Source organism: Poecilia reticulata, chromosome 1 (genome assembly GCF_904066995.2).
Source record: "Poecilia reticulata chromosome 1, P_reticulata-male-v2, whole genome shotgun sequence".
Taxonomy (NCBI): domain Eukaryota; kingdom Metazoa; phylum Chordata; class Actinopteri; order Cyprinodontiformes; family Poeciliidae; genus Poecilia; species Poecilia reticulata.
The window spans coordinates 4812595-4825533 of NC_088830.1; the positions used below are offsets into that span (position 1 = coordinate 4812595).

The following is a 12939-nucleotide window of genomic DNA, read 5'->3' on the forward strand; positions in this document are numbered from 1 at the left end:
TAACATTTGAATTATGCTGCACAAAACGTGTATCATTCTCTCCATCATAGCTGTCACTGAATGCTAATTGTGGAACATATGACTTGATAAATGGCTCAGACAACACCTGAGCCATATTTTATGCATGAGCACAAACTGAAATGGTTAGCTGCTGCAAGAGAGTTACTACTGTAACATCTTACCTCCAAGAGACAAAAGACAGTTCACAAAAAAGCCCCTAATGTCTCCCATCCATTTGGTGAATTGAGGATGATGTGTGATTGTTTCTGGCATCATTTCTGTCCATTAGCACAAAGAGCTCCCTCATGTTCCTGTGGATGTGTACATGTTGGATGTGATGTGAACCGCTGCTGCTGCTGTGAACCTCTTTGTTTGAGACCTGACAGCTCCCAGCGCCAGATGCAGATAGTGACAGCAGGAAAAGGAAAAAGGAAACCAGAGCTTCTCCACGCGAACAATAAATGTGCTCACTTGAAGTGAAAATGTCTCTTTGAAAGCTAATCGGTTTGAGGTCGAGAAACTCAACGGAGCATGCTTTTGGAAGTCAAATCAAGCAACCGCAGGCCTGATGGTATCGCGTTCTCTGAACATTATCAAGCAGAAGTAAAATCTAAGGAACCTCAATTTAATTATGCCCTTGGAGCCGCAGCGTCAAGCCGTCTGTCTTTCTCAAAACATGAAAATGCGACGGGACCAAAGCTGTCTTAACTCTCTTTCAGCAAATAGATTTGATTAAATGTGAAAGTAGGGATCAGTAAAATCATTCGCAGTGAAACACGAGCCTGAACTTCAAACTAACAGAAGTACGGATCGTTCTTTCAGGGAATGGAAACGAAAGAGGTTCTGAAGCTATTTGCAATTCTGCTTACATTTTTTGAACAAATTCTAATGATCAGATCTGACTTTAAGAAATACAGCCACCACCACTTGTCTCCCAGTCTGCTTCCTGTTTGCCTGCTCTGCTCTCAGGCTGCTTGTCTGGATTTACAACTGTTTCCTCTTAATTGGTAAAAAAAAAAAAGTGCACATTATTAAGTATGTACTCATTAAATATGTACATTATTTAGTGTACATATTTAATGAGTGTACATTAATTATTTTGCATGAGAGGAAATTAAATTTAATATTATCAGTATTGTTTAAATGTATCAGCAAAAGCTAAGAGGAAGTTCATTTTAAAACTTTTAGACTTTTATTTTCTCTGGTTTCTGTAAAAAACATGTTTTGTTAGGTACTAACAAAACGTGTGTGTCTAGTTTTTACATGTTTCACAAATATGGGACCTCATAAATGCTTGGCAATCAGACAAGTTTTAATTTGCACTCAACTTAAAACTAAAAATCATTTGCAGTATTATATAAAATCACTTTTTTTTTAGCTTTATACTATCTCATCAAAAACATACCTGGTGTGCTGCTTTGATTATTTCATGCATGTTTGAGAAATCTTGTAATTTCCCATGGCAACCATTGAGTTGTGCAAAACACCTGGGTGGACCTAGCCCCGCCTTCGAGGATGAAGCTCCTCCTCAGAGCTGCAGTTGTAACAACTTCCTGAAATCAGAGATTCGGAAAGAGCAGGTTTTAAAGAGATGGGCTCAATTTCAAGGCGTTAAATTAGAAAGTTAAATGTGTTTTAAATCAAATTTGATATATACAGCATTTTTTTGTCAATTGAAGGTGCCATGTGCTATAAAATGTTACTAAATGCCTTGATAATACAAAATACTGCCCCTAAAAGAGAAGGAGGAAAGTAGGAATCAGATTATAAAACAATAAATACAACAAACCTGATGGACGTGTAGTGGTATAGAAATGCACCTAATTCCACACAGGTGGTTGTCAGGTGAGAAGTTCCGGTTGTTAGGGTGGGCGTGGTATATAAGGAGCTGCGGCGTTCATTCAGGATGTGTCGTCTTTGCTCTTCCACTGTGTGGCTTGCATCCTGTGGACTCTGGCAGCGGAAAGTAACAAAATCTCTGGCTGGCTGGTGCGTGCTACACTAAGATCCTGGTGGTAGGTGTTCTCTCTCCCTGCACTTCAGCTGATCTTGGCCAGAAAATCTAAATTGACTTGTGATTATAGGTAAAGCGCCACTGCGCTGCGCTCCTTCTCTTCCTCCTCCTGCGAGTGTGTGTGTGCGTGTTTGGATCGGCAGGTAGGAAACTAACGCTCATCTAAGCAATAGTTTGTTAGTTTTATTTAAAATGGTGGCTAATTAATTTTTCCTAGGTCCCCCCACAGTTGGACCATTGCTGCTCTGTTCTGCTCGGATCTACTCTGCTTTGCTCTGTCTGCGTTCGTTTCCCGGACTTCCATCTCAGTCGTTTTTAAAGTTGGACTGCGGCGGTATTATCCGCCTCCATCGAAGCGGTGTGTGGGGTGTGGCATCGGCGCACCCCTTTCACCTCCTGTTGTGGCATGACAAGCGGGCCACGCATGGTCCTGATGTTTTAACTTGCATTGGCTATTGTTAATTTCTATTACTTTACTTATTTTGCTTACGGCCCTTTTTGTCTTTTATTTAGTTGGGCTGATATTGTTTTTTTCTAATTAGGTTTAAGATTGTTATCTTGGTTAACTGTTTTTCTTTTGTTGTTTTGCAGTTGCTGAGGTCCGGTGGCGGTGTTTGTGTGGTGACGGTGTCTTCCTCTTCTGCGTGCTGTGATTCTTGAGTTTGGGGTTGTCTCACTGCGTCTGGTGTGTCAAAGGGTTTTTTTTTGTTTGTTTGCTGTGTTTGGTGGATTCCGTCCCTATAGCGCCCCCTCTGGCCGGTAACTTCAGCTACTGCACTTACTTTGATTTTCTTTGTTTCCCTTTGTGTCCCATTCTTAAAAGAGAAACTGGTTTTAAAAAGTGTTTTAAAAAGAGCTTAATAAATGGTTGTTTTATAAATTTGAAACTGTCTCAGATGTGCTAAATTCATGCATAACTGAACCTGTGTGCCTTATACCAAAAGAAATATTCTCTGGGTGAAATTCCCAGGGTGGCGTTGTTGTGCAACCTATTAAAACTAAAAGTTCACCAAATCTGAGTTTCCGTCTAGTATCGCCACATTTTTGGCGTTGTTGGCAGGATTATGCTTTTTTATGAACATCTGAGACAAGCATTTGTTTTTCAATATTCTGTGTATTTTTTTATTTTTTTCCCCTCCTATTTGTGCAGATTGGCCGATCCAGAGACAGAGCAGCAGTGGTTCCATGTAGAGCTTCAAAGTGGTGGGTGAGGTGTTAATAGTTTAACCGTAGATTTTTTTTATTTTTGCACTGCAGTAATCGGAAGCAGCATAAGCTTGTGACAATGGAAGAAGAAATTCAGGAACTCAAAAAGCTGGTAGCAAGCTTAAGAGCTGACAATGAGCAGTTGCGACAAGGGCAGGCTAGCTTAAGTGCTCAGCCGTCCACTTCTTCAGCATTGCCTAATGCCCCTCCTACGCCTAGTCTCCCTGTAGCAGAGAGACTGATTTTTGTGCCTAGAGATAGGAAATGCCCCATCTTTAGAGGAAGGACAGGCATAGGATTGAGTGAGTGGATGGAGGAAGCGAAGGTGTGTATGAGAGCGCGACATCTATCTGTGGCTGACCAAGCGTTTTTCCTGTTTGATCACTTGGATGGAGAGGCTAGGAATGAAATAAAGTATCGCTCTAGTGCAGAGAGAGAGGACCCTGCTAGGATATTTGAAATCTTGCAGGAATTGTATGGTTGCTCAGAGTCATATGTTGCTCTGCAGGAGGCCTTCTTTTCCAGAAGACAACAAGAGGGAGAGAGTCTTCAGGAGTTCTCCCTCGCATTAATGGGTCTTATGGAGAAGGTAAAGCGGCGCGCACCTGCTGGTATGTTGAATTCTGAGACGCTGCTAAGAGATCAGTTTGTTGAGCAGGTGTTGGACGGTTCTCTGCGTCGTGAGCTGAAGCAGCTCGTACGCGTGAGGCCAGACAGCACTTTGCTTGATGTCAGGACTGCAGCGATCCAGTGGGAACGCGAAGGGGTACCTCATCCTGTGAGAAGCCGCAGTCAGTCGGTTCCTTCAGTTTATGGTGTCCAGTATGGGGTTCATGGCGGTTCTCGGATAGCTTCTTTGACATCAGCAACGGAAATGAGTCAGATAAGAGAAATGCTAAAACATCAGCAAGAGCAGCTCCATCAGCTTAGTGAGAGCATTTCTCAGTTGCAGAATTTCCGTTGTCCTAACCGTCCACTCTTTGCTGGTCCAGTTATCTGTAGGCGGTGTAATCAGCCTGGTCATTTTGCACGAGAGTGTGACGGGGTGCGTGCCCCTCGTCGAACCCAAGTTCAGTCAGATTCAGCTACTCGGTCCCATTCTGCTTCAGCGGCGGAAAACTAGTTCCCACCGAACTGCAGAGCCACAGTTTGGGTGGGGATGCTATTGGCTCACAAGCCGTTACTGGAAGCTTGGGTGCTTCTAAATTGATTTCAGCTTGTCCTCATGCAGATGTAGTCATGGGTGGTGTAACGGTCACATGTTTGGTGGATACTGGTTCAATGGTGTCCACTGTCTCTGAGAGTTTTTTTCGTCAGCATATGGAGTCCTGGGGTTGGGAGCGCCTCCATTCGTGTCATTGGTTGGAGCTTAGAGCTGCCAATGGTCTTAGGATTCCTTATGTTGGCTATTTAGAACTTGATGTACAACTCTGTGGCAAATTGATTCCCAACTGTGGTGTTTTAGTTGTGCAGGACCCTTGTGGTGAGTTCCCAGCTAAAGTCCCAGGTGTTTTGGGGATGAATGTGATCAGGAAGTGTTATCAGGAACTGTTTGGGCTGCATGGTGTAGCTTGGTCTTCTGTGTCTGGTGTCTCTGAGGCACCTCAGGCAGTCATGCAGGCACTGCAGCAGTGTCAATCTGCCTACTTGCAAGAGCCTCGTAGTCCTGGAAGGGCTAAGGTCAGGGGTAGAAAGGGCTGTCGGATCCCTGGTGGAGTCATGAAAATTGTGGCTGCCACATGTTCTGATGGGTACTCGAGCTCTACCGCTCTGTTTGAACCTTTAGAGTCCGGATTGCCTTCTGGTTTGCTTGCTTCCCCTGCTTTGGTTCCTGTAATCAGGGGTACAGCTTATGTGCCCATTATTAATGTTGGTTTGACTGAAGTGGTGTTATACCCCCGCACTGTTGTTGGCACACTGAATGTTGTTAATGTGGTGAGTCTCCCTGCAGGAATTACTGAAGTTCCAGCAAAAGTAGCCACGCTGGGGTGCCAGACGGCTTCAGTTAGTGTGCAACAGCAGGTGAAGGACTTGGATTTGTCTTCACTGCCTGTGGAAGAACAAGGTCAGGTGAGATCATTGCTCCATCAGTACATGACAGTTTTCTCATCTCATGATGGTGACCTGGGCTGTACTAGTGTGATAGCTCACGAAATTCCTTTGGTTGACGATGTCCCAGTTAAACAACGCTATAGGCGTATTCCCCCTTCTGATTATGAGGTGGTGAAGGACCATATCAACCAATTACTAGCTTCACAGATCATTAGAGAGAGTAGCAGCCCATATGCTTCTCCCATAGTCTTGGCGAGAAAGAAAGATGGAAGTATTCGGATGTGTGTTGACTATAGGCAGTTGAATAGCAAGACCCGAAAAGATTCTTTTCCTCTTCCACGAATAGAAGAGTCGTTGGATGCCTTGTCTGGTGCATGTTGGTTTTCCACCCTTGATCTGGCTAGCGGGTATAATCAGGTTCCAGTTGTGGAGGCAGATCGTTCAAAAACTGCCTTTTGTACCCCCTTCGGGCTGTTTGAATGGAACCGGATGCCTTTTGGGCTCTGTAATGCGCCTAGCACATTCCAGCGGTTAATGCAGCGGATTTTTGGGGATCAACAGTGCCAATCTGTCCTGTTATATCTTGATGACATTGTTGTTTTCTCTTCAAGTGTGGATCAACATCTGGAACGCTTGAAGGTGGTGCTGGATCGACTTTTGCAACAGGGGCTTAAAGCAAAGCTCAGTAAATGTTCCTTCTTTCAAAAAGAGGTACGTTATTTAGGACATGTGATCTCTGGTGAAGGGGTTGCTACAGATCCTAGTAAAGTTGAAGTTGTAGCCAACTGGCCAACTCCCTCTAAAGTTTCAGAACTTCGGTCGTTCCTTGGCTTTGCCAGTTATTACCGTCGTTTTGTAGAAGGTTTTGCAAAACTGGCAGCTCCTTTGCATAGAGCTGTGGCTCAGTGTACTGGTGCCAAAGCTGGTAAGAAATCAGATTGTGGACTTGCTGCATGTTGGACTGATGAGTGTCAAAAGAGCTTTGAAATCCTGAAGGCTAAGTTGATAACAACACCAGTGTTGGCCTATGCAGATTTCACTCAGCCATTTATCTTGGAGGTTGATGCCAGCCATGGTGGCTTGGGAGCAGTTCTCTCTCAGATGCAAGGAGGCAAGGTGAGACCGATTGCTTATGCCAGTCGCGGTTTGAGACCCACAGAGCGAAACATGGTAAATTACAGCTCCATGAAGCTTGAGTTTCTGGCCCTTAAGTGGGCCATGACTGACAAGTTTAGGGAGTATCTGTTGGGGAACAGATGTATTGTCTACACCGATAACAACCCTCTCAGCCATCTGTCCACCGCTAAATTGGCTGCCACTGAACAGAGGTGGGCTGCTCAGCTAGCATCTTTTGATTTTGAGATAAAGTACCGGTCAGGTCGGAGTAACTCCAATGCTGATGCACTTTCTCGCCAGCACCCACCTGATCCACCAGATGTGAAAGTCATGCTTCCAGGTACAGCTATGCCTAGAGCATTGCAGGAAGCTTTGGGGATTGAAAAGGTTGAGGCAACCCAAGCAGTTGTTGCAGTTTTGCCACAGCATACTACAGCTGAACTTTGTGCTTTGCAGCAGGCAGATCCTGTTTTGCAAGACATGTTGGTGTTCTGGAAGAGGGGACAGCATCCCAGTCGAGAGGAGCGGGCCCAGTTGTCTTCATCCACGTTGGTTTTGCTTCGACAGTGGGACCGGTTTGTCGAGAGAAATGGAGTTCTCTATCGAAGGGTATTTAGATCTGACGGGGGTGATGTTGTGTTCCAGTTGGTGCTACCAAGTGTGCTAATTAAAGATGTTCTGACCCAAGTCCATGAAGAACATGGTCACCAGGGAGTGGAGCGAACTTTGGCGCTCTTGCGGTCCCGGTGTTACTGGCCTCATATGGCCTCTGAAGTGGCCCAATGGTGCCAGGCTTGTGAGAGGTGCCAGGTGGCAAAGGATGTCCACCCTAAAGCTCATGGCTACATGGGACATTTACTAGCGTCACGTCCTAATGAAATTTTGGCTATTGATTATACCACCTTAGAGCCCACTCAGAATGGCTTAGAAAATGTCTTGGTCTTGACGGATGTTTTCAGTAAATATACTGTTGCTGTCCCCACACGGGATCAGCGAGCAGCCACTGTGGCTAAGGTTTTGGTGTCTGAATGGTTTTATAAGTTCGGTGTTCCAGCTCGGTTGCACTCCGACCAGGGTCGTAACTTTGAGAGCTCACTTATCCAGCAGCTGTGTAGCTTGTATGGTATTATAAAATCACGCACCACTCCATACCACCCAGAAGGAAATGGCCAATGTGAGCGTTTTAATCGGACACTGCACAATCTGTTAAGGACGCTGCCTGTATCTCGGAAAAGAGATTGGCATGCCTGTTTGCCCCAGGTTCTTTATTGCTACAACACAACTCCTCACCAATCTACTGGAGAGTCTCCTTTCCTTTTGATGTTTGGTCAGGAACCTAGACTGCCCCTAGATTTCCTGTTGGGTAGAGTTGAGAGTCCAGTTGGTGGTTCTGTCCATGAGTGGGTTCAAGAGCATCAGGCTCGTTTGCAGGTAGCCTTTGATGGGGCTAGAGAGCACCTGAAACATGCTGCAGATCGCCGAAGGCATGCCCATGACACTCATGTGAAACATCTGCCACTAAAGGAAGGTCAATGTGTGTTTTTGCGTGACTTTACTGCTAGGGGGCCTCATAAGACCAGGGACCGATGGAGCTCGGTTAAGTATAAAGTGTTGAGGGCACCAAAGGAGGATGGCTCTGTTTACACCATCGCACCTATGAATGACCAGAGTAAAGTAAGACAGGTGCATCGTACCATGCTAAAGCCTGTGGTTGGTGTTGTTCCTCCTGATCACATTCCTCCTCACAACTTGCCTCCTGTAGAAAAGGGACTGTCTGAGGACAATGGCCCATTTGATTATGATCTGTTTGTGTGTGAACGACCCCTGGTGGTTGCTTCTGACTTACCTTCTGGTAGATCACAGCCTCCAACTGCATCCCGGGAACCGGGGTCACCATGTGAGCCAGTTGTATCCGCTGAACCCTCTACATCTGGGACTGTTCCAACTGTCAGCTGTTTTGATCCAGTGGCCCTACGTCGCTCCAAACGTACAACTGCTGGACAACATTCTAATGTGTACCATCTTCCACGGCCAGCAGGAGACGATCTTCCTGGAGGTTCTGCTGCATCCCTGTCAACTGTATCAGCGATGTTTAGACCTTGGAACTAATGGTATTGGTTTGAATTGGTCATCGTCGGGTCGACGATGCAAGAAGGGGGGGTAGAATGTAGTGGTATAGAAATGCACCTAATTCCACACAGGTGGTTGTCAGGTGAGAAGTTCCGGTTGTTAGGGTGGGCGTGGTATATAAGGAGCTGCGGCGTTCATTCAGGATGTGTCGTCTTTGCTCTTCCACTGTGTGGCTTGCATCCTGTGGACTCTGGCAGCGGAAAGTAACAAAATCTCTGGCTGGCTGGTGCGTGCTACACTAAGATCCTGGTGGTAGGTGTTCTCTCTCCCTGCACTTCAGCTGATCTTGGCCAGAAAATCTAAATTGACTTGTGATTATAGGTAAAGCGCCACTGCGCTGCGCTCCTTCTCTTCCTCCTCCTGCGAGTGTGTGTGTGCGTGTTTGGATCGGCAGGTAGGAAACTAACGCTCATCTAAGCAATAGTTTGTTAGTTTTATTTAAAATGGTGGCTAATTAATTTTTCCTAGGTCCCCCCACAGTTGGACCATTGCTGCTCTGTTCTGCTCGGATCTACTCTGCTTTGCTCTGTCTGCGTTCGTTTCCCGGACTTCCATCTCAGTCGTTTTTAAAGTTGGACTGCGGCGGTATTATCCGCCTCCATCGAAGCGGTGTGTGGGGTGTGGCATCGGCGCACCCCTTTCACCTCCTGTTGTGGCATGACAAGCGGGCCACGCATGGTCCTGATGTTTTAACTTGCATTGGCTATTGTTAATTTCTATTACTTTACTTATTTTGCTTACGGCCCTTTTTGTCTTTTATTTAGTTGGGCTGATATTGTTTTTTTTCTAATTAGGTTTAAGATTGTTATCTTGGTTAACTGTTTTTCTTTTGTTGTTTTGCAGTTGCTGAGGTCCGGTGGCGGTGTTTGTGTGGTGACGGTGTCTTCCTCTTCTGCGTGCTGTGATTCTTGAGTTTGGGGTTGTCTCACTGCGTCTGGTGTGTCAAAGGGTTTTTTTTTGTTTGTTTGCTGTGTTTGGTGGATTCCGTCCCTATAGCGCCCCCTCTGGCCGGTAACTTCAGCTACTGCACTTACTTTGATTTTCTTTGTTTCCCTTTGTGTCCCATTCTTAAAAGAGAAACTGGTTTTAAAAAGTGTTTTAAAAAGAGCTTAATAAATGGTTGTTTTATAAATTTGAAACTGTCTCAGATGTGCTAAATTCATGCATAACTGAACCTGTGTGCCTTATACCAAAAGAAATATTCTCTGGGTGAAATTCCCAGGGTGGCGTTGTTGTGCAACCTATTAAAACTAAAAGTTCACCAAATCTGAGTTTCCGTCTAGTATCGCCACAGACGGATAGACTGAGACAGCCTGAATTTGACTCTACTTCGTTATCAAAGAGCAGCTGGAAAATTAGCGGTCACAGTGTCTTGTGTTTTGGAAGAACTACCTCCAAGTGTTTTCTTAGTTTTTATCCTTTAAGATGTGAGAGATATTGCTGAGGCTTGATGGGAGTTCTTCTGTCTTTGTTCTGCTTCTGTTTCAAAGGCATTACAAGAAAGGTTTTCTGTGATTTCCCTTTGCCGTGGTGAGAAATGCCTTCACAAATTACATCAGCAAAGGAAAAGTTCCGAAATCCAAGCTCTTGGATTCCTGCCACAAAGATTTCTCATTCTAGCTGTGAAAAGCTCTGAAGCATCTTTTGAAATAAAAAGCTGTTTACTTTGAAGTCGGGCTGGGCTCAAACACTGCGGCATCTCAGGGATGCGTGACGGCTCTCCTTGATGGATTACTGATGATGACTCACGTGTGACTACCAGGATCTCCAGATGAGGGCAGTGTTTGAGACTCAAATCTAATCAACTTAATTTAAAGGAAAAAAAATCCCATTGTAAACGAGTTTTGCATTTCAAATGTTTGATGATAGAAATATTCTGCTGACATGAAAGACGAGGCTCCATTATCGTTTCATTTTATTTCTCGGACAAGATCCTCTAAATCAAGTTATTGGTTACATATCTGAAAGACATTTCCAAGTATAACAAAATAATTTTGTTACACTCTGTATGGAATGAAAGAAAAAAAAAAGTGTTTGCATTGAAAACAGAAGACCACATCATAAATCACAGCAGGTGCACACTGCTATGTCACAAGCCCAGAAAGAATTCATGCTTAAAAATGTCCTCGAACTTAGTTTGAAAAATATAAATTCATGACCAAAGTTTTAAGACCAGCAGTAACACAGCTATCTGTTCACTCAGCTGCTTTAGTTTTGATGGTGGCAGTTTGGACTGAGCCCAGGCTGCTTTGAAGGAGAGATCAGATAAAACGCAGTTCAATGCAAATATGATAAAAGCTAAAGCAGCTGAAACTTTCATAAAAATATATTTTTTAAACGTATTTGTTGACACCGTCACTATGTCTCGACAATACAGTATGAGACGGGTAATCTGTGGGAAAAAAAATCGAGCTCCTCTGCTTTCTCCTAGTGCCAACTAAAAACAACCAATCAAGAGTCAGGAGGCGGGTCTTAGCGCTGTCAATCACATCCGTATTTCTCCTCTTGCTCTCTCCTATGCAGCAGCTAGCAGAGCCTGTTGTGAATGCTAAGGCTGGTGAGCATACCCAAACAGTTAGTCTGAAACAGTAAGTTGTTAAGAATAACTGTGGAAGTGTAATAATAATATTTATATATTTGCAAGACTTTTTCATTCCTCTTCCAAAATTTGTGTATTTAAAATGTTTTGAGAGTAAAATGAACCAAAGTAAAAAAATTTGTGCATAAAACTTGCCTAATGAAGCAGATTTTTACATCAGCACAATTTGATTTTATTGCACTTCACAGAAATGTAGAACCTATAATTTAAGTCAAACTTTCTTTAAAACCGTCAATAATTGAAGAATTAGGTCAACATTTTTCATAACTGCAGTAACTTTGCATTTTTACAACTTTTAATGTCTGACGATTTAGATGTTTTAAATAAACCTTAATGAACAAACTGATTTTCTCCAAGATATTAATTGCATCACATTTTCTTCATTTTGAAAATAGTTCTGTTCTTTTTCTAAAACTTAACTGCAGAATTGAACCATTGACAGGATGAAGAGTTGCAAATGGACAAGTATTTTGTTTAAATAGCTAAATTAATTTAAAATGGATTTTAAATCCATAAAATCTGTTTCATTCAGCTACAAATTATAGAACCCTGTCAAACATAATTCAAAATTCTTTCAAATTAAAATTGACATTTGACTCTTAAACAGATTAGAAAAAGATGTTAAAATGTCCCTCAACCATGTCTGAAACTTTTGCTGAATAGAACTGGACCTTTTATAAATGTCATTTTACTCCACATTCAGCCTCTTGACTAGGGAATAAAGTAAAAAATCCTAGTAACTCAACAGGTTTAAGGTTATGTTAGAAACACAGAACACAGCTCAGATTTTTTTTTTTTTACTATTTTAAGGTAAAACAACAAAAAAAATGCAAAAAGAAAAAACTGATTTGGACAAAAGTTTTTACCAAAAAATACATAGTTAAAAACAAAAATGAACCAATCCCTCTCAATGTTTCCATGTTATGGTGGACAGTTTTATTCAGACTGTCAATTTTGAACTGAAATCTTAAAACTCCTGAACTGGGACTTCAGGGAGAAACATCTTCTTCCCTGAAACTCTTGAGTCTCCAACAGCGGAACCAGAACCCAGAAGAGTTGGGTTCTTATAGCAGACATGTGTCCAGTGAGTCTGTGGAAATAAAACGTCAAGTTTCACCTACCTTAATCACCTCCCCCCCCCCGACCCCCCAGCTCTCAGTCCTTGTACTCTGTGTATTTCTTGGCCGAGCCGTGCACCTTGCTAGAGGGATATTTGAGTCGGTTCAGCGCCATCTTGCGCAGCACCGCTTGGGGAAGGTCCACGCGGCACTTCTCGGCCAGCTCCACCAGATAGATGAGCACGTCGCTTAGCTCGTGCGCCAGCTGCTCCCGCTCGGTCTCGGTCCAGTCCGGCAGACCCTCCGCCACCTCTCCCCGCCACTGAAAGAGTTCCGCCACCTCGCCCACCTCCCCGACCATGGCCAGGAGCAGATTGCGGGGCTGGTGGAACTTATTCCAGTCGCGCTCGTCCGTGAAGTCGGCCTGCATCCTGCGGATGTCCTCCATGCTGGGCTCCGGGCTGAAGATGAACTTCTGCGGGCTGACCCCTGCAGCTACTCCGTTGGAACGGGACTCAGCCTCCGAGACTCCTCCGTCTCCCGCTGAGGGCTCCTCCCGGCACCCGTTTGAGAACCCGACCATGTCGTCTTTCAGTTCTCTGGAGTCTTTTCCGCTTCTTGCCATCATGTTTTAAGAGAAGAATTATGAACCTTATAATGGCTGCAAACAACCCGTTCCTAATATTTCCAGCAGGTGAAGAAGTCCCGCCAGTCGGTATAGCGGAAATGACGCGTTCTGAACGGAAGCTAGGGCTCGTTTAAAG

General features: G+C 44.1%; 1 protein-coding gene and 1 long non-coding RNA gene across 2 annotated transcripts; one reads left to right on the forward strand and one right to left on the reverse strand.

The window, feature by feature from the left end:
* The first annotated feature begins 2384 nt into the window (after positions 1 to 2384).
* On the forward strand, positions 2385 to 9121 carry LOC145554940 (uncharacterized). Its single transcript, XR_014091003.1, has 3 exons — positions 2385 to 8770; positions 8840 to 8912; positions 8987 to 9121. It is a non-coding gene; the product is annotated as an uncharacterized LOC145554940 (long non-coding RNA).
* A 1295-nt stretch (positions 9122 to 10416) lies between these two features.
* dctpp1 (dCTP pyrophosphatase 1) lies at positions 10417 to 12936 on the reverse strand. Its single transcript, XM_081616134.1, has one exon. It carries the CDS (start codon positions 12801 to 12803, stop codon positions 12273 to 12275), a length of 531 nt encoding a protein of 176 aa, XP_081472260.1. The 5' UTR covers positions 12804 to 12936; the 3' UTR covers positions 10417 to 12272.
* Between the last annotated feature and the right edge of the window lie 3 nt (positions 12937 to 12939).